This window comes from Mytilus trossulus, chromosome 1, assembly GCF_036588685.1.
Source record: "Mytilus trossulus isolate FHL-02 chromosome 1, PNRI_Mtr1.1.1.hap1, whole genome shotgun sequence".
NCBI lineage: Eukaryota > Metazoa > Mollusca > Bivalvia > Mytilida > Mytilidae > Mytilus > Mytilus trossulus.
This window is the reverse complement of record NC_086373.1, coordinates 99,230,067-99,252,910: the sequence shown is the minus strand read 5'-3', so window position 1 is coordinate 99,252,910 and position 22,844 is coordinate 99,230,067. Positions and strand designations below refer to the sequence as shown.

General features: G+C 31.9%; 2 protein-coding genes across 3 annotated transcripts; both read right to left on the bottom strand.

Annotated features, from left to right (window-relative positions):
• Positions 1-318: 318 nt before the first annotated feature.
• Positions 319-22,825, bottom strand: LOC134693290 (trafficking protein particle complex subunit 12-like). Of its 2 annotated transcripts, XM_063554048.1 has the most exons (15): positions 22,679-22,825; positions 17,371-17,589; positions 15,219-16,091; positions 14,608-14,819; positions 13,178-13,294; positions 8,436-8,476; positions 8,286-8,358; positions 7,781-7,919; positions 7,035-7,147; positions 4,403-4,475; positions 4,125-4,198; positions 3,655-3,753; positions 2,990-3,087; positions 2,239-2,326; positions 319-1,775 (listed from the first exon to the last, which is right to left on the bottom strand). In XM_063554048.1, exons 2-15 carry the CDS (start codon positions 17,576-17,578, stop codon positions 1,533-1,535), a joined length of 2,451 nt encoding a protein of 816 aa, XP_063410118.1. In that variant the 5' UTR covers positions 17,579-17,589; positions 22,679-22,825; the 3' UTR covers positions 319-1,532. The 2 variants fall into 2 exon arrangements, with proteins under 2 accessions (XP_063410118.1, XP_063410110.1); XM_063554040.1 differs by lacking the exon at positions 8,286-8,358 and having other exon boundaries at positions 8,363-8,476.
• Positions 19,599-21,410, bottom strand: LOC134705199 (uncharacterized). Its single transcript, XM_063563962.1, has one exon. It carries the CDS (start codon positions 21,408-21,410, stop codon positions 19,599-19,601), a length of 1,812 nt encoding a protein of 603 aa, XP_063420032.1.
• Positions 22,826-22,844: the final 19 nt, after the last annotated feature.

The window sequence follows — 22,844 nt, the reverse complement described above, 5'->3', positions numbered from 1 at the left end:
GTATTTTCATTCTGGAACAAATTTAAAAGTTAAGAGTTAGTTGATGTTTTCTGTAATGTATTAAAATATCTGGCACTTCGCTTTATCTTTTTGGTACCTTGGTAACAATACATATACAACTTATCTTTTTCTTGAATCTTTTTTTTATTATTCAATTATTTTCAACTCATAAATGTTAAAGTAATAGCTATCTCACCAACTAACATCAAAACAACAAAAATAAATACTTTAATAATTTATTTCTAACTACACACAAGTTATCACGTACAATGCAAAATACAAGAAAAATAAACTGAAACAAAAAAAAAAAAAAAATAATGTGAGAAAATTATTGCACTATCCCTATTGAAAACTTATTCTAAATTTACATATACTGATTTCATTAAAGAAATAATTCAATTATTATTTTTTTAACAATGTGGTCCCACACTACTTTTCAAATATTCATGTAGCAAAACAATCATATTTATTAATGATGATAGTCAAAATCAAATTAATATTCAAATACTTAGGCATGTCCTTAAATATCAATATACCTATTGCCACTTTGAAGAATAACATACACATATTTAAACAGGGCATTGCACAAGATTTTAAATGTTAATTATGATCTGTGCCTTCTTCTCTATATGTTTTGTCCTTCAATAGATTTGGATAAAAAGGTAGGGAGTAAAGTAACCAAAAACACAATAAATGCATCAAAACATCTCAATGTTTCTGACCTATATCTGTTAGATAAAAGGTGTCCATGGCAACTCTCTGTAAAATGCAAAGTTGTTTTTAATTAATATGATGTGTCTCATAGATATAGGAAGATGTAGTGTGAGTGCCAATGAGACAACTCTCCATCCAAATAACAATTTAAAAAGTAAACCATTATAGGTTAAAGTACGGCCTTCAACACGGAGCCTTGGCTCACACCGAACAACAATCTATAAAGGGCCCCAAAATTACTAGTGTAAAACCATTCAAACGGGAAAACCAACGGTCTAATCAGTTCATTTAATAAAGGATGGTCATGTTTTGTTTGTAGGCATAGGTTTCATTGAGTAATACTCAACAACTCCAATCATTCATCAAACAATTTGGGTCCTATGACAATAATTTGGGGAAAATGTTTGGTCACTTGTACAATTCAATGTAGGTTATTTTGAATGTTAGATATATTTTTTGAACACTACACTAACAGCACTTGTTGAGGTGATTTAAAGATGTTTCAAAAATATATTGACAACAATATCAGTTCAAATTAAAACCTTAGGAAATAATATAAGAAGCTACATCAAAGTTACAAATAGAACTGTGACTTTATAATGAAATGTATTGATACTGATTAAGTTGGTCCCTTATCACCTAAATGTACAGAATACTGTTTCTCAAAGCAATTGTATCTTTTACAAGTAGATAACTTAAATGAATTTGTAATATATTTTTTTAATTCCAGTCTAAATGGGTTTTTTTAAACAATATCCAGTTATTTTTCAGAAGATACTGCTCAAATTCTACAAAGCAGTCAGTATATGGAGCAATATTCAAGCCATTTTCAAACAAGCAACAGGAAATCCATCCCCCTTATGTCTGCTGACCAGGTCCAGTAACGCTTGTTTTTTATGTAAAGCTCTTGATGATTCTAGTTCATATAAAGTACACAAGTTAAATAAAACTCCTTCATGTAAATTCCTCTCTGGATCTTCATGTACTAAGACTTCCAGACTCTTTAAAGCTTCCATTAACTTTCCAACGTACAAGGAACAAACAGCCATATTATTTACAGCCTGTCAAAAGAAAGGTTCAAATGTATCCTTGTTTCTGTATCACTACTTGGGCATGTTTTCAGAAATGGAAAATGATAGTTTAAATATTCATTGAATAAGGATCAATAAGGCAAACCAGTTTCATTTTTGTATGATCAATTCTTTGCAATTTTTATAAAGACGTGTCAAATATGTCTGAATATAGAGAAAACACATACAACAGTATTTACTACAATCAAGGATAACTTTAGAAGAAATTATGACTCATAAGTCCATTTAATTTAAATAGAGCACTGAAATTGAGCCAATAATTATCAAAACATCCAGTATTTTATCTTTATTTTTTAAATTTGATAAATACATCCTAAGAATGCAAACATCTAAAATTAAACAATTCAGGAATTAACTTGTCCAAAATCTTGCTTTTTTATTTCAATTGATTAGCTGCATTATCCGAACAGACTACTAATTAGTTAATACTTACTGAAGAATTTTTGGGATCACATTCAACAGCACTTTTAAAATTCTGGAATGCTTCTGAAAAGTTGTTTAAACACATGCCCTCTAAACCTCTGAAATTAGTGAATTTAAAATTGTTGTAAAAGACCATATAAAACAACATTTAAACACTTTTTAATTGTTTACCTTTTAATACATCAATTGTGCATTTCTTTCTAATTAATTCTTGAAGTATAATGTTTTGACTGAAAATCAGTAAAATATAGATATGATAAATCTAATTCAGAAAGGAATGATCAGACCAATGATGAAAATAATTTGCATAACCAAAGTCAGCAGAGTTATCAAAACGTTATCTAATATATTTAAATTCTATAATTAAAATTTGCAAAACTAAATATATCTTACTTGAAAAACACAAATAGGAACTAACAGGCTATTATTTGAACTCGAAATTATTTTAATTATGGAATTGCACAATTTCTTGTGTTTGACATTTTTGATAAATTCCATGTTCTGTATTATTATGTTTTGAGCAGTGCATAATATTTTCCACACAATTCATTTTGAATAGATAGTGTTCATTCTATTGAAAATGTGTTATCTTTTTTGTAATAGAAAGTGGTGTGTGGCGCACAGAATATTATAATGCAGAATAAACATGGAATTCATTAAAAATTTTCAAGCACAAGAAATTATGCACATTCCATAATTAAAAATAATTCCAAGTTCAAATAATAGTCTGTTAACTGTATAAAGCTACCTTTATCTCTTACCTGTTAATAAAATTTCTACATTTAACATATTTATCTTGACTATCAGAGAGTACTTCTGCTTGTTTAAAACAGTCTTTTGCTTTTGGTACATTACCAATCTAAAAAGACATATAAAATCTAACTTAATAGTTTCAATGGACATTCATTTGATTAAAGTTGAGGCAAATATCAAAATTCTAATTTAAACTTTGAAAAGACTTTTTGATCTGGGTTTTTTATAAGAGTCTTGCAAAAGGAAAGATTATTTAAAATCATAATTATTTCAAAAAGATGCTTCATAAAAAGCAGTCACACTTGTAACTGTGAAAGATTTTATACCAAAAAAGTAGATCTGTAAGTCTGCAGGCATTACAAAAAAAAAGGTCGGTCAAATACAATCTTATGAAATTTCTTAGGTCCAAGGGAAGTAATTCTACCAAAGTCTGTCAAACTTATCAGTAATTCATCATTATAGACCAATGTATCAAAAATCATATCTATATCAGCAGGCATAACATAAAAAGTTTAAACAGCTGTTATGGTTTAAAGGCTCAAATGACAGATATATGTAATACTGAATTCCCTTGCCATTTTGTGGAGGATGTATAAAATGAAGAGGTCTTTTTACTCTAAATAAAAAAAAAACATGTAAAATTTTATTTATTACAAGATCTGATCAGCTTTACCTGTAAGTATATTCTCCCAATGCCACTCAAAAGGTCAGCTTTACAAGAACAATCTTTACTCAGGGTAGAATCATATACACTAACAGCAGCTTCATAATCCTGCAAAATATACAGATCTGTAGGAATGGTCTTCCATATAATATGTTATAACTGTTTTCATTTCTTTCATTATAAAATTTAATATTTTCAAAACTAGAGTGTGCACTACAATGCATTGCATATAAATTACTTAATAATGTCCAATGGCAATATTTTTTATAAAAAGTTTTTGAGATCAAAGTAACAATACATATTTTAAGTTTACAAATTGGAATTGTTAAATTAACACCCTATAGATATAAAGTCTAACTAAAGATACTGATGCAGAAAAGCGCTATCCTCAACCCTTTTTTTTCTTTGAAATTGAAATTAAGCAACTCATACTGCATTATGTTCAGGATTCCACAAGTAAAATTACGTTGAAGTCTCACCTTAATTGCCAGGAATGTATTTCCTATGATATATAATACTTGTTTTTCTCTTTCCTGCCATAATTCTTTGGAAACTACAATAGAAATTTAAATAGTTTACTTCTTTAAGGATTTTACAATATATAAAATTTTATTGAAATAAATTGCTTTACAAATGCTATGAAAGTTTTATTGTAAGTTCCCTAAAAAATGTTCTATTCTATAAATTAAGTTTTGTCAATCATATCTTACTTCTAAGAAAAGTAAGTATTTTATCATTCTGTCCATATTTTCTTTACCTTTTCTACTTTCTGAAGTAATCTCTACTGCACTTCCATCTTCAGCCAAACCATCTTCAAGATTTATCAATATCTAAAAAAGTAACAAATCTTAATGATAGATTTAGATCTCACATGTACCTAAGTAACCGAAGCTAATTCTTCATTTAAACTATGATCCAGTGACTGCCAATCAGCATATATAAACAAATATTATAATATCTCATATTTCGTCATATCAAAATGGATACTTTGACGATAAAAAGGAATATCTGTAAGCTTGTAAGGGAAACCAAACATTCCAGACCAACAACAAATTAACAAAAAACAGAAGCACAATGGCATCATGTGGTAAAGATTCTGAGAACATTTCATTTCATTAGATTAAGGGTCAAGGAGGAGAACCTGATACACTTGTTTATCATAGCATGCAGATATAAAAAGGACCGTCATCTCATAGTAAACCCAACCAGATGCTCCGCAGGGCGTAGCTTTATACGACCGCAGAGGTTGAACCCTGAACGGTTGGGGCAAGTAAGGACACAACATTCAAGCTGGATTCCGCTCTAAATTTGGATTGTGATTAAATAGTTGACACAGCATAGGTTTCTGACACAGAATGAATGTATTCAAATGAACTTAAAATTTTTGTTTTCTCTTTAATAGAGCAATTCATTATGCTGTTGAATATTAATCCTCTCAAAAAAATGTTTGAAGAAATTTTCTTTTTATTTATGAAATTTCAAATGAGAAAAATTTAACCCAATTTTTTATTCACATCCCCCTTTCCCTTATTCCAAAACTAATTTCAATTAAAATATTCTAATGGAGTTTGCAACAATTACTACTCATTTAAATACATGATGTAAAAAAACTGCTTGTTATCACTGAATGGTAAAGATTATTTAAATTTATCAGTTGGTAGTAAAAAGTGAATATACATTGTATATTGTATATAACAAAGATTTAAGTTGATTCTGGACAAAGAAAGATAACTCCAATTAAAAAAAATTCTTGCAGATATTTCTTGCTTACTATACTGGACAAAGAAAGATAACTCTTAATTAAAAAAAAATTTGCTATTTCACAATATTGTGAAATTAGATATTTCTTGCCATTGCACAATACTGTGCAATTGAAAAGACTTGCTTTTGCACAATACTTAATATAATAATTTTAGATCCTGATTTGGACCAACTTGAAAACTGGGCCCATAATCAAAAATCTAAGTACATGTTTAGATTCAGCATATCAAAGAGGCCCAAGAATTTAATTTTTGTTAAAATCAAACTTAGTTTAATTTTGGACCCTTTGCACTTTAATTTAGACCAATTTTAAAACTGGACCAAAAATTAATAATCTACATACACAGTTAGATTTGGCATATCAAAGAACCCCAATTATTCAATTTTTGATGAAATCAAACAATGTTTAATTTTGGACCCCGATTTGGGCCAACTTGAAAACTGGGCCAATAATCAAAAATCTAAGTACATTTTTAGATTCAGCATATCAAAGAACCCCAAGGTTTCAATTTTTGTTAAAATCAAACTAAGTTTAATTTTGGACCCTTTGGACCTTAATGTAGACCAATTTGAAAACGGGACCAAAAATTAAGAATCTACATACACAGTTAGATTCGGCATATTAAAGAACCCCAATTATTCAATTTTGATGAAATCAAACAAAGTTTAATTTTGGACCCTTTGGGCCCCTTTTTCCTTAACTGTTGGGACCAAAACTTCCAAAATCAATACCAACCTTCCTTTTATAGTCATAAATCTTGTGTTTAAATTTCATAGATTTCTATTTACTTATACTAACGCTATGGTGCGAAAACCAAGAAAAAAGCTTATTGGGTCCCTTTTTGGCCCCTAATTCCTAAACTGTTGGGACCGAAACTCCCAAAATCAATACCAACCTTCCTTTTGTGGTCATAAACATTGTGTTTAAATTTCATTGATTTCTATTTACTTTAACTAAAGTTATTGTGCGAAAACCAAGAATAATGCTTATTTGGGCCCTTTTTTGGCCCCTAATTCCTAAACTGTTGAAAATAAAACTCCCAAAATCAATCCCAACCTTTATTTTGTGGTTATAAACCTTGTGTCAAAATTTCATAGATTTCTATTAACTTAAACTAAAGTTATAGTGCGAAAACCAAGAAAATGCTTATTTGGGCCCTTTTTGGCCCCTAATTCCTAAAATGTTGGGACCAAAACTCCCAAAATCAATACCAGCCTTCCTTTTATGGTCATAAACCTTGTGTTAAAATTTCATAGATTTCTATTCACTTTTACTAAAGTTAGAGTGCGAAAACTAAAAGTATTCGGACGACGACGACGACGACGACGACGCCGACGACGACGACGACGACGACGACGACGACGACGACGACGACGCCAACGTGATAGCAATATACGACGAAAATTTTTTCAAAATTTGCGGTCGTATAAAAATTATTCAAATGAATAAATAAAACAGGTGGTGCAAAAGAAAATCACGCAAGATTCTGTAAAATGTCATAAAAATTCTGTCAAATCAATCAGGTGCAGTTGTAGATACAAAAGTGGAGCAAACTTTCCCCATGACTATAAACAAGTTAAAACAATCCACTTCAGAAAGTGGAGGGTATAATAAACTTTCTGCCTACCTTTTGTGCAACAGCTAATACATAGTATAGTCTATCTAAAGCTTCGTGTGACCTGCCTAAATAATGTGGAAGTTCAGCATGTAGTATTCTCATACCAAAAGGAACCATTGAACCTGAAAAAATCAAATTACTTAAAACATTAACTTTTTTCTTTCGTAGATACAAAGGTTTGGTTGAAAGATTGGCCATATCTGTAGAAAACTAATTGAGATACCACATTCTAACTTTAACTAAGTACAACTGCTATTCAGCTATGAACATGTAGGGTCCTACAATATACCTAAACATTTATATTTTGGCATTGTACAAGATCATATTTTTCTCTGGCTGTCTATGACGTCTTTAAACTCAAATCCATTAGTTGTGTGCTGACTGATATTTTAAGATTTGGAAACATTCAGTAACAAGAATTACTCTCCGATTGGTACTTGGTGCGGTAAGTCTTTTTGTTTGATGTATTTTGTGTGCTTTATGTAAATCTAATGAGTTAAGCAGTTGTCAACCGTTTTTTCAGCTTGTTCTTATATTTTGCTGAAAGTCAGAAAGTTGTGGCCATTAAAAATAAACACTATTTTGACTTTATCACAGTAAGTGTTCCAGAGTTTGGCAATTTGTGATTCAAAAGTAAGACATATTTTAGCATACTCCATAAATAGCTGATCAACTGGACTGAATAAGCCAAAAATTGTGTTCAGGAGATAATATGTACTCTTTCTAATTTACAAACTTTTATTTTTCCTGCCTACCTTTTCTGCCTGGATACATCCTTGGATAATATTCATAGTAGAGATCAGGAGTATCTAGATTCTGGAAAGCTTGGAATTCTGATTCAGCAATACTATAATATCTCAACTTCATCAGCAAGGCAAAGCGACAAAACCATAACTATAATTATAAACATAGAACATATACTGATTAACTTCAAGTTAAGGAAAGGTTACGGAGTCACAACTATGATAATTGACATATAACATACTGATTTAACTGACAAGTTAGAACTTTAAAAATAAGGCAAGGTGCCTTTATCAGCTGTCAATTATGGAAGGAAACATCTTGTACAGATAAAAATGTGATCAACATTTGAAATTTTTTATTTTGTGTAAAATTACATCAACATTTATCTAACCTACTTAGGAAGAGACAAGGTCTGGCTTTTTCATACTGTTTATGACATCTTTATACCTTAATATGTTGAATGTGTACTGATCAATCATACCACATTTTCTTATTTTCTAATGATAGGTTATCTACCTGTAAAGAATGAGTTGTGTGAGTAGTTATCTGTCCCACTTGATCTGGGCCCTGTCCTGTCTCTGTCAACAACCTACCTGTAGAGAATGAGTTGTATGAGTAGTTATCTGTCCCACTTGATCTGGGCCCTGTCCTGTCTCTGTTAACAACCTCCCTGTTAAATCTACTGCTGATCTGTAACACCCTCCAGCCTAAAACACAGAATCATTCATCAATCAATATATATTAACAATAGTTAAAAGTTGGCACAGACAACATATACTTCCTGAAAAGTACATTAACAGAAAAGAAAATTACAAGAGTCCAGGGGTCACGCTACCAGGCGACTTGGGCGAAGAAGTCACTTTCCCGGTCGTCCCTTCGCTTTCCCGACCCCCAAAAGCGAAACAAGTTGCCCTGTTCTTGATGGTACTCGCTTTTAGTCGCTTCCATCATCAGACATTTTTTTAGACAAACTGACCTATTGCTCACTATTGATACCTCTGGAAAAGTATTCAGTCAACAAGAAGTTAATAAATTATAGATATGAAAATGTCGAACACCTTAAAGCATGCCAAATTGCAGGTCACTCCAATTTGCTGCTTTTGAGAGAAAAGCTAAAAAAAAAATCATAAATGGCCATTAAGTGCAAATATATATCAGTATATCAGGTAGTTGATAAGTGATGGATGTGAAAACACATCCCTTAGTAAAGCATGGTTACTTTTTTTTTAAATACATGTACTCTGATTTGAAGTTTCTGTAGAAGAAAAATCCTGAGATGGACACACAGACACATGAAGGCCAGTGGAGTTAAGGACAGACCATTACCCCAATATTCATAAACTAAGTATAATTTGAGCCTGCATTCAACATTCAACCATTTCAACATCCGTTTCCAATCTGTCCTTTGAATAGAACTTTTACTTTACTAACATATGTATCCTTAAACAAATACCTAGTGGTTTCAACATTTGGACTTCTTGTATGTTTTTAAGGTGTTTTTTTCCTACTTAGTTTTAACAGAGACATATAATACAATAATTGTATTATATGTCTCTGGTTTTAACATATCTATTTATAGTGGATTGGGAAACAAGTTTTGCAACTTATATTAATCCCTTTCCACTTTGCGGGTGCCAGTGCTGCCTTGTATGGACATTAGCCTGTTCTTTTTTTTAAATCTACTTGGGTGTGTTTAACATGCAATAGATATGGCTCTCTCTTAACACAGGTCAGCCATTTATTGTCCCCTTCTGATGGACTATCGTCGTTTCCTCAAGACCATACTCGCAAATGGTGTCAAGGGGGAGCTGAAAATTCATCAGTCCCTGACATTTTCATCCCAGAATGGGAATTGAACCAGGAACCTTTTTGTTAGTAGTCCGATGTACTCATACCCGTAGCCAGAGGGGGTTCGGGGGGTTCGGACGAACCCCTCCCCCCCCCTTGAAAACAAATAAGCACTGTTAAAGTCAATGTTCTGTTCGAATTGTGACTGTTAAAGGTGAGTTTGTGAGTCAAACTAACCCCCTCTTGGAAATTCCTGGCTGAGGGCCTGGTACTAACCCCTAAACCATGACTCTCCATGAAAATGGACTTATAATTGGTTACATCAATTTGTGTTTATTTTCAATTTTATATTTCTTAGGCCACGTTTTTTTAATTTATTGGTTTACGGATTTTCCCCATAAAAAAGTCGGGTTGGTCGGTCGGGAAAAAAATCAAAAAAAAAATCCTTCAAGACAGAAAAATATGCAAAATAAATATACATTTCACCTTTCTAACAATACTGTATGTTTGTTTATTATGCTATTTTGTCAACATTTCTTAACTTTAAGTTCGATGAAATATTATTGCTCAGTTGTCATAAACATCGTTTGACATTGTTAAATAATTTCCCGTAAAAAAGGGGAGTTGCACGGACAAAGACGAAATTGAATCGTCATTTCACAAACAAGAAAAACAAATTTGCGTAACTCTTAATCAATTCCAGAAAACTTGGTGTATAATGGTCTTCAAGCACGAAAACTGTTAAAGAAAAAATGTAAAAACATGGTACGAAAATAAGTTTCAACACAAGTGTCGAAAAACGTAATAGACTTGTCCACTGGAAAAACGAGAAAAATCGGGTTAATCTGTTGTCATGCATTCCCGTTTTTTATCCAAATGGCCAATATTTTTTTAATTTTCTATGAAACAAGAAAATTCCAAATGATTTGTTAGTATTCAGTACTTTAACTGATGAATTCCACCTGTCCATATTTGGACAAGTCTATTTCTCTGAGATGATGCATCTTACGGACTGGTGACAAATAAAGGAAAACGAACTTATGGTGTAATTGGTTCTAAACACAGGATTCGTTTCGCAAAATTCGTTGCGCAAACGACATTTCAAGGTCAGTTATAATTGATTTGTCTATTTGTAGAAACGTAAACTGGAAGTTTTATTTTTTCACAACAGAAAGTGTTATAACTTTTGTTAGTGATTAATGCATTTGATTTGATAAAAAAAATATTTTAATTATTTTTCAGGGATAATGCATTTGTTAGGGTCGGCGGGAATAAAACACCATGAAAGTCAATTTTATTTTTATTTTGAAAATCGGCAAAATCGGGTCGGCTGATCCGTAAACCAACAAATTAAAAAACCGTGGCCTTATTATCTGAATTCTATTCACAAACTAGTAAACCAATACAAAACTGAATTCATATGATTGTAAAACTTATCATTTTACAGTGCAGGTGTTTAACAAGTCAGATTACTCTATTGGGAAGGAGAATGAAATTTAAATTAGGCCACAATTAAAAGAATGTATGTTTCCCCAAACCCCTACCCACATTTTTGTAGGTGGGTAGGTAGGTAGGGTTTTTTTTTTTTTTTTTTTTTATATCTTGATATTTTTTTAAATAGCCAACAGAGCAAAACAAATCAATTATGTGTATGTCTGGCATATATAGCCATCTGTAGCAACTTAAATGTATGTGTTAAATTGTCTAAATGTTTGTAGCTCTCTGTGTCAGGTGTCAACTTGACATTAATTTTATTTGATTTTATTTGGATTTGTATCTCAGAATTGTTCATGACTGTGATTTTTTTTCCCTCTTTGACAGTGAGTCTGACTACTAAGTAGCAAACTGTTTTAAATATATATATGCATGTACTGTAGTTGTTCAACCTGAAGAATGTTCCATCAAACAATTTACCCTCTGACAGCTCAGGACTCAGATTTTGCTTCTGACATTGAGGAAATCACCAATATTAATAAAAATCAAATTTTCTTGCTTTCCTCTGAATTTCTTATTGTGACATCTAAAACAACGACAACCATGCCCAATGTCTTTACATAGAAAGAAAACATCTTTTTGGAGATCATTGGAAAAGATGCATATTGTCTACATTTGAGAAACAGATTCCAGTGTTCTCCCCAGGATTTTTGGATAGCGCTGCGGTAAGCACGTGATTTTCCACAATTCTCAGTAACTTTGTCAATTTGTCGTGTCGCGCGGTTGGTTTGTTATTGATTTTTAGAGTTTGTGTTTGATAATGTTTAATAAACAATTGAATACGTGCCACCAGATAAGTTCTTCAATCTTCAATCTTTGGTGTGATGACAGAGTAATCTCTCTTGTAAATTATCCTCTCTTGTAAAATAATTATCACAAATGTAGTTTCTCCTTTATACTTATATATTGTAGGTGGCACTTTAAAAATATTATAGAATTATTGTATGAAGTGAAATAAATTTAAAAAATGGTTGATTAGGTTATTGAAATGGCATGAAAAATTATCCACTGAAATGGTTTGTTTCCTCCATGTACTCCGCTAATAGTTGATTGATATTTTCTGCATTTGGCAAATTGATTGTTAATAAATTATCTAGATCTGTTTGAATTTGTCCTGTTATGAAGTATATTTGATGAAATAATCTGTCTCTGGCATCTGAATACAGGTCACATTCAAAAAGGTAGTGTTGTACATTTTTTTTTTTTTTTCAAGATTTGACAATACTTCTTTTAGGTCTTTCCCTCCCAAATTATCTCCCTTACTGGCTGACAAAACTTCCTGTTTACAATTGTGGCCTTTTTAGCATTAAATACTATTCCTAATCCAAGCCATCCTCTGTTTACATTAAATTTAAACAATAGATATTGATGATTGGTTGACAAATATCGATATTTCATATATATCTACACAAAATTTTCGTTTTGTCTTATTCCCTTATCCATTTGAAAAAGAGCCACGGATGGACAAGTAATCGTAATATACAGGCTTATAATGAATCCCTTGATAACAGGGTTGCCTCCTTCAAACAATGCAGGTTTGACAGTTCGGTAGTAAACGCGAAAAAGTAATGATATAGTCATAGATGGTTCAATCAATGGTCAAGACCACGTTGTCAGAGAAGGGGGTAACACTTCCACAGGCACTTGTTTCTATCCATTGGAAGAACCACTATCAACGTATATTTACTCGTAAATATACGTTGATAGTGGTTCTTCCAATGGATAGAAACACTGATGCAAATGGCGCCATTTTGATCATTTATTGAACTGGTCCCTACGATATTTGACATCGTTGGGTGAATTAACGATCTCTCGGATAAATAAACCAGTCGATCACGTGATCGGAATGTGTACAAAATAATACAGGATGTTTGAAATTCAAAAACAATACCGCTGATTTTTGGTCACCATAAAATGATCATCGGCACCGGAAACAACCCCGAAAAATTTCCGGAAATAAAAAAAAAATGTTGCAAAAAAACGGAATAAAAACTTTTGAGTCGGCGGGATTTCTCTGAGTCGGTCGGGCGAGGGGAAACAAACCATATTTTTATTTTGGCCTTAACTTGACATAATAGTTTTAACACAATTTAACATTTTAACCACTGATACAATAATATACATACAATCAATTTTTGTAGTCCTTCTATATTTTGAGTAACACTGTCTATAGTCAGCACCTGTCTCTTTATAGCCTCCTGTTCTCCCATATAACGATATACTAAATCTCTCACTGGGTCACCCTGAATAAACATCAATCATAGCAATCAGGGTTTATATAAAAAAAATGTATCAAAATTTCAAGGAAATTGAAAAAGGTGTATTGTTTGAAGAAAAAAGTGTTGTCAGTGACTGGTAGAACAAATATATACCAAATAACAATTAGAAAAAGCTTAACTGAATCTACCCAAATCCTCTGTTGTTATGTTGACAAATACTTTAGGTTCATTGACTACCAAGACAGGTACACTTAAATTTACCTGAGATTCATTGGCGACAAAAACAGGTGTACTGCAAATTTAATATTTACCTGATGTTTCAAGGATTTATATAGGGTTCATTGACTACCAAGTCAGATGTTCTAAGATTAATACATGGTTCATTGACTACCAATCCAGGTGTATCAAGATTTACACAAGATGCATTGACTACCAAGTCATTTGTTTCAAGATTTACACGAGGTTCATTGACTGACAAGCCAGATGTCCCAAGATTTAACAGAGGTTCATTGACATCCAAGCCAGATGTCCCAAGATTTAACAGAGGTTCATTGACTTCCAAGCCAGATGTCCTAAGATTTAACAGAGGTTCATTGACTTCCAAACCAGATGTCCCAAGATTTAACAGAGGTTCATTGGCATCCAAGCCAGATGTCCCAAGATTTAACAGAGGTTCATTGACATCCAAGCCAGATGTCCCAAGATTTAACAGAGGTTCATTGACTTCCAAGCCAGATGTCCTAAGATTTAACAGAGGTTCATTGACTTCCAAGCCAGATGTCCCAAGATTTAACAGAGGTTCATTGACATCCAAACCAGATGTCCCAAGATTTAACAGAGGTTCATTGACATCCAAGCCAGATGTCCCAAGATTTAACAGAGGTTCATTGACATCCAAGCCAGATGTCCCAAGATTTAACAGAGGTTCATTGACTTCCAAGCCAGATGTCCCAAGATTTAACAGAGGTTCATTAACTTCCAAGCCAGATGTCCCAAGATTTATCAGAGGTTCATTGACTTCCAAGCCAGATGTCCCAAGATTTAACAGAGGTTCATTGACTTCAAAGCCAGATGTCCCAAGATTTAACAGAGGTTCATTGACTTCCAAGCCAGATGTCCCAAGATTTAACAGAGGTTCATTGACTTCCAAGCCAGATGTCCCAAGATTTAACAGAGGTTCATTGACTTCCAAGCCAGATGTCCCAAGATTTAGCAGAGGTTCATTGACTTCCAAGCCAGATGTCCCAAGATTTAACAGAGGTTCATTGACTGACAAGCTAGGTGTACTAAGATCTAACCTAGGTCCTTCGACTACAGACATGTGAACTAAGATTTACCTGAGGTTCATTAACTACCAAGCCTGGTGTACTAAGATTTTCTGCTACAGGTGTAAAGTTTGAATGATCTCCAGGTAACCAAGCATCATGTTGACGATCTGAATCACTCATCTGTATACTTGACAGAAACAAATCCTCTCCGGTTGTATCTGAGAATGCTGTGGTGTGAGGTGGTGTTTTTAAGGGTATTTCAGTTGGTATTACTGGAGTCGCTTTAAAATTGAAAACACTCATGTACTCAAGACTTTAAACTTCATAAAATTCTTTATACAAAATATTGGGGTAAACCTTACAAGTTATTATGCTTTTCCCTTTTTTGTGTGCAGAAGTCATGTAGAAATGGCTTTGTATCTCTTCAAATTTTTCCACAAAACTTATAATAATTAACAAAATCTTTTTACTTTGGTTGAACCTCTAGCTAGTGTTTACACTACATTTAACTGATGGAAACAACAATCAATTGTTCTTTTTTTTCATTACACGGCAGAAACTGTTTCTGGCCTTTTTTCGTTTCTCTTTGTTAAAATAAATGTGAATAAAATATCTTTCAAGTCTTGTGAAAGTAAGAAAGAAGCTGTCTCATAACAACTATTGTGCTAACATTCAGTTACCTGTTTCAAATGATGGGTTTGTCTCAGCTGCTGGCTGACTCAGTGGTTGACTTGGTGGGATGTTAGCCAAGGGCGAATGGACTTTTTGATGTGTTGGTGTTGGCTGACTCGGTAGTTGACTTGCTGGTACAGGTGGCAGTGGTACTGGTTGATGTGTTGGTGTAGCAAAAGGAGAAAACTGGTTAGACGAAAACTGTGACACTGGTAATGGAGATATTATTGGTTCACTGCCAACAGAATGATGACTAGCAGACGACAGTTGCCTGTCAATACTTCCAACAAATCCAGATTGTTCTGATTCATTCTGATCAGATTCAGACAAGTGCATCTGATGTATTCTCTCTGAAAGTAGACTACTCCCAGGAGAAACACCATACTCAGTGAATTCAGGGTCAGGGTCATTTTCTGCAGTAAACATTTCAAAATCTTCTTTGTCATCAATCAATTGTAATGAGGCCTCCATCACGTTTACATCACTTTCCACCTGAAAGTCAACACTTTCTGGTTCTTCATGAGAGAGTCTGGATTCTAAATGTTGGTGCACATTGCTTTCTTCTTCAACAAAATTGTCAAACACATTATCTTCCAGAATCTTTTCTTCTTTTGTTTGAATAGCATCTTCTGATGATACATTTACAAAAGCTGAGCTATTGAAAGGGTCGTCAAGTGAGTTTTGATCAGCAAAATAACTACTTATATTCATTTGGCCTTGAGCCTCATTTGTGTTTTTTAGGTCCTTTACTAGACCAGGGATTTGATCTATCACTTTTTTTCCCACATCAGGTATTTGATCTATCACTTTTTTTCCCACGTCAATCACAGTCCCTATCGTTTCTTCCAGAATACCAGTGGCAGAATCACTGTCTGTAGATTCTGTATAAAGTAGAAAATATATAAGAAATTATTCGGCAGTAAAACAAAAAGAGTCCTGACAACTGTTTGATCTTAGAACCTTGCAATAATAAAATGGCAGATGTACAAACATGGGTAACACTATATGCCCTGGCAATTTCAGGCATGAACACATATATTGTATATCAAAATAGTCTTCATTGTAAAATATAATTCATGTCAAAGGCTGAGGAATTGCCAATCTTATTAGAAGAGGCATTTATCACCTACCTAGCCATTTTCAAATAAATGTTTTCTAATTAAGGTGGTACCCAACACCTGCACTAAAATTAATTTGGCTCGTTTAATTTTCATAAAATTTTGACAAAGTATTTACTTTGACCCTTTGAATTAAATATAAAAAAATCAAAATATTTGAAACAACCAATTTATCAAAAAAAATACACTGGTTATATAGCAGTTTGACAAACACTAATTTTGATCATTGAGAAGCTTAATATTCCCTTAACAACACAACGTAATTAAAACATTTAGCTGATTTTACAGAGTAATCTCCTTGTAGTGTTAGGTACCACCTTAATTTGGCACTTTTGCCATATAAAACACATCAACAATATTGCAATAACGTACATGCTGTAAGGAAAATTTGAATGATTTATTGAACGACAGAGACTGGGATAACTATATCCACTTTTGATGTTTAAAATCTTCCAACAGGGTTCATATATGTATTATCAAAATATGCATGCATCAACGAAGAAAAGTAAAACATTAAAGACAGAACCTGATAATCTTCTTCAATTCATATTCACCAATCCATAGAAAATGTGCCTTACCTTGTAACAATGTATGAAGATAAAACAACTGTATATTTTCATAAGATTTTAATAAAATTTAAGGTTGTGAAAGGTTAAAATTAATTTAAAACATGGATGCATAACGTTACTTTGTTTAATTGTAATTTTGTTTTAAAGTGACATGAAATGAGGACACTTTTCAGGTTAATGTAAATTTAACAAGTCTGTCAAAATACTTGTCTTGGTAAGATAAATGTTTATTTCATTATGTAAAGTTCAGAACATGTACGATGTATAATGCGAATTGGAAGTTAAATCTTGTAGTTAACTTGTAGGCAATTTGTCTTTGAAGACTCTTTTTCTAGTATTGATATATTGGTCGATGATTGCTTTGCGCTGTAATAGCACAAAAAAGTTATATCGCCACGAAAGCTTATTCAAATATTTTTTTCATTTTTTTTCAAGTATTAAATCTCAACTCATTAACTACTATTCAATATAACCTTTAACTAAATCTGGTATGGCTGTTATAATATCTTGAACGTCTTCCTCAACTGCTGTTGGTTCTAGATATACAGAATCTAAAGTATCTGTAGTAGCAGAGTGTCTCAGAGTTGTCCCCCTTATAACTACATCAGGATTCTGAAGGTGGAATTCTTTTTCTGATAAAGATTCATCTTCTAAAAATTCTTCAACATTATCATCAGCCATTATCTACTTTACTGAAATGAAAGTTTTGTGTTTATATAATAACGTGTAACATATTATTCAAATGTGTGTGTCATGATCAATAATGTAGAATTTACAAAAAATGTAGATGTTCAGCTAAACAATTTAAACTTTTGTAATGTTAATGAGCTCACTGACAGATTAGAACTTAACATTTAAATAAGAAATTATACCGCTGCAAAACTTTTTTCATTTTAGACAATAGACAATAGACAATATTTTATTTGCACAAACACATTTACATTAAATGGTTATGGCATACAAAATTAAGACAATAAACTTACAATAGTTAAATTGATTTCAATTATATTAGAGTGACAGTGGTTTTCACAGCAAAGAAGAAAAAAGGCTATAAATATCAACAGTTAACACATTATTAATGTTCATGAACAATTGAAAAAAGTACACAAACAAAAATTAGGTTGGCAATGCATATTAAAAGAAATACAAGTTATACAGATGTTCTTAATAAATTACAATCATTAATATACTTTATGGTGATTTTTATAATGACTGGTAGACTGCTATTTAAAAGTACAGTCAAATGCTTAAGTGTTATAGTGGACTGCAATTTAATAAAATTGAAGTTAAGATTTTTATTAATATTTTGTATATATGTATCCCTTAATGATTTATAGCATGGACAGATTGAGAAGAAATGGTATTCATCCTCAATTTCTTGTCTGTTACAGGATAAGCAAATGCGTTTACTTCTTTCAATGTTGGTATAACGCCCTCTTTCAATTGCTAGGGAATGTGCACTTAGTTTAAATTTACTGAAAACTGATCGGTCAGTTTTGAATTTACATATATCAATATATGGGGGCCTTTTTCTAATTCTTTTAGTATGACAAAAGAAATTTAATTTTTCACATTTATTTATAGAACAATTTATAATTTGATAAGCCTGGTCATAGATTCTTTGTTGGATACTATTTATGTGATATTTTAAATTATAAGTATCAAAAGTGAGATGACCAAACCCTAATTTATTTAACCAGTCTTTTACAATGTTAACCCATTTACTTGTTTTCTCTACATTATTATATATTTTATGGACTAAAGTGTTAGGCCAGTTTACAATATGGTTTAAAAATTTTATAGCTGAAAGCTGAATTTTAAAGTACAAAGGGATTCTGTTTGTCTCAGTTAAACAGGCTACATTTGTTGTTTTGCACTGTACACCTAAAATTTCTTTAATAAATTTAATATGTAAATGTTCAAATGGATCCGAATCTTTGAACACTTGGCTTACACCCCAAACTTCACTTCCATAAAGAGTTATTGGAACAACTAAAGTATCAAATAATTTTTCAAGCATACTGCAGGGATTATCTAAAGAGACTGTTTTTTTTAATTTTAAACCAAGCCTTTCTTCCTTTTTCCATAAGATTTTTTTTTGAATGACTTAAACTTCCTGAACAATTTATAGTTATTCCAAGGTAACAAATAGATTTAACAGTCTCAAGATTTTCTTTTTCTACTTTAAAATAATTACAGTGAGATTTTCCATTAGAATTGAATATTATAATTTTTGATTTTTGTTTGTTAACATCAAGTTTCCATAGGGAACAAAATTTAGTTAACTCATTTAGTGCATTTTGTAGCCCTTCTTGGGTTTCAGATAATATAATAATGTCATCTGCATATAATAATGATGTTAATTTAACATCTCCTATAATAATTGGTTGAGTGTTTGCATGATCAAGGTCATTTACAAGGCCATTTATATAAATATTAAACAAAGTGGGGCTAAGTACATCCCCTTGTTTTACTCCACAATTTGATATGAATTCATGGCTCATACCATTTTGAAATTTAATTCTGCATTTGTTGTCATTATACATTGATTGGATGACGTTAAAAAGCTTGCCTGGAAGTCTGTTTTGGAGTAGAATGTAGAATAAACCCTCCCTCCAGACAGTATCAAAGGCTTTTCGCAGATCTATAAATGCTGCAAAAATGTTCTTTTTTTTAGTTTTATATTTGTCTACATGAGACTTTAATGAGAAGATATGATCTGCTGTTCTAGCTTTTTCTTTGAAGCCAATCTGATTTTCACTATCAAATTATTAGTGTTAATAAACTTCATTAGTCTAGTGTGTATAATTTTATTGAATAATTTTCCCAAATTAGAAGTCAATGAGATACCTCTATAATTAGAGGGGTAAGATTTGTTCCCCTTTTTATGAATTAAAGTAATCAGACTTTTGTTCCATAATTTTGGGAAGCTGCCTTTCATAAATACTAGGTTGAAAAGTTTTAATAGGGGTTCTAATAATACTGGCATACCACATTTAATCATTTCATTAGAAATTAAGTCTTCAGCTGATGATTTACCATTTTTAAGTGTTTTAACTGCATTTAAAATTTCAGCTGGCTGGATTTGTTTATTAAATTCGTTGTCAGAGTTGCATGTATTTAGTGTCTTTTTTAAGGCTGTTAATTTTTCAATAATTATGTCATGGAATTTATCGTTTTGGATACTAGAAGTACTGTTCATTTTTTTAAAGTAGTTTATAAATAATTCTTGATCAAAATGGTTTTCCTCTTTTATTTCTGAAAGAGAACTTAATTTGTTAAGTAAATTCCAAAATGTCTTAGGGTCTTTTTTCATATTTAGTGAAATTTTGTCACAGATTTGACTCTTGTAATTTCTTTCTTCTTGTTTACACCTTCTTCTTAGTTTAGATTTGAATGAGTAAAATGATTTTCTATAGGATCCGTTGCCTGGAAACTTATTTACAAGTAAACAGTACTTTTTAACTGTAGTATGGAGGTCATGACATGAGTCTGAGAACCATGGTTTTTTATTTTTCTTAATAGGCCTATTCATGATTTTCTTTTGAACAAATTTAGTTGATAAAAGTGCTGTATCACACAAAATAGCGTTGAATTTTTCAACAGCTGAATTAGAATCAATCTGTTTATCATTTACAAATTCATATAGTCTTTGTTTTACATGTGAGTTTTGAATGTTTGTAGTATAACAATCCATTGCTTTGTTATCCCAAAAAAATTTACCAGGGAGAGGATCTAATTTTGTCTCTATAGTTTTACATTTTTGAAAGCAAGTAAGTAAAGAGCAACTGATAGGACAGTGATCTGATATTGGAGTAAAATCACTGACTTTAAAGTTTCCAATGCATGGTAATATATTAGAAGACACAAGTGTATAGTCTACAAGACTGGAACCATTATATGTTATACATGTACATTTGCCCAAAGGGTCTCCAATAGTTCTTCCGTTCAGTATTCTGTGTCCGGATTCTTTACATAAATCAATTAATAACTTTCCACTCTTATTTGCAGATTTTGAATCAAGATTATTTCTTAAATTATGTGAGTCAATTGAATACTCATTGTCTTTTGATTTTGGGAATTTTGCTTCATCAGAGATAACAAAATCAGGAATAGTATTAGTATATGCATTAAAATCACCTTGAATTACAATATCTCCAAGTTGACTATAGTGCTCAATATTTCTTAGCAACTTTGAATAAACTTCATTTATGTCTTCTGTACAACCAGAAGAATATTCTGGTGAAAAATATACTATAGCCATAAAAATATCATTCTTAAGATTAAAAAAATGTTTATCTAGTTTAACCCATACAGCATTATTATGAGTACTAGTTAATTTGGATATACCTTTATATATAGAGCTTCTGACATACAGAGAAATACCACCAGAACCACGTCTGGCTCTTTTATGTTTTTTCCTGGTACTATTACATATAAAATCAAATCCAGGTATATTATCAACAGGTTTACCACTGTCACTCCAAGTTTCAACAAGACTAATAATATGCATTTTTGATACAAAATTTACAAATGCATGATCAGTAATTTTTTCTGAATTTAAACCTTGAATATTCCACATGCCAATGTTAAGGTTATATTCAGTAGAACTAAGTTTTGGCATTATTTTAGTGAAATGAAAGTATAAGTTAAAAGGACAAAATTGGAGTTGATTTTGGATGATCCTTTGTCAAGGAATTGATAATTTTAAAATTACAATGAATTAAATGATCCATTTTTTGGATTTTTACTATAAATGGTTAATAGAAGTTTCATTATTTTTATGATTTATCATACATGTATATAACATAAAAATGGGAAGAAAAATGTTTTCCTTTTATAAACAGTATAGAATGAAAAAATGGTGTTTTTCTTTCTCTTTCTCATTACTATGAATATTCATACTTTATATATATATATATATATATATATTTGAAAAGAACAAATAAAACAACAACGAACCAAAAACATAGATTTTTAGTCATATCTTGACTTGTCAGGCAAATAAGTACACCAAATTACAGTCTTGGTTGGTTAAATGGGCCCCATGGCCACGGATAAAACGGCAAAGGCGGTAAGTTGACTGGTGGTGCTTGCAGGAATGGCATCCTGTGTAGATTATTGTTCATGTTGAATGTTGTTGTTTGTGGAAACGGTTGTCGTTGACTAGTATTCATGTTGAATTGTTGTGGTTGTGGAAACGGTGGTTGTTCTTGAGTATTGTTCATGTTGAATGGTTTTAGATAAATGTTTTTTTATTTTAAAATCTGCATCTTGCCAACTACACCGAATTTCCATTGAGGTCCGAACATCATGCGTACCCACGTAACGTCATATCTTTATTTTTGTTCCTTATAAAATATTTTTTGATGGGGCCGGATCGACTTATCATTTGGGCCAGATCAACGTGGGACGGATCAACTTGGGCCGGATCGACGTGGTGCAGGATCGACCCGAAAGCAAAGTTATACATTCTCATGCCCATGGATAGTCCAAATAATTATGACGTCTGGCAAGGCTATTTTATTTTTTTTCTGGGACGCCTTCCTACGTCTCAGAAAAAAAAATAAAAATAGCCTTGCCAAACGTCATAATTATTTGGACTAGCCCATGGATAGAAACAAGTGACTGTGGCTGTGAACACGAACACTAAACAGACTATTTGTCATTTATTTCCGACTCCAATATTAATGGGGTATGAAAAGATAAGCATACAGGACATTCTGTCATAGATGTAAGGGACAAACAGTATATAAAAGAAAAGGGTAAATTAAAATCTACCTGCTAATTTTTCGACGAACGGACACTGTGCTGTGTAAACGTCATCAAATTATGTGTAGAATGTCATAAAAAATGATTTTATGACTGAATTTAAAAAAAAGAGTATTGAAACAGATTACGTTGCTATAAAATAACATTTTGTCTGGCATTAGCTACAGTTAATAGT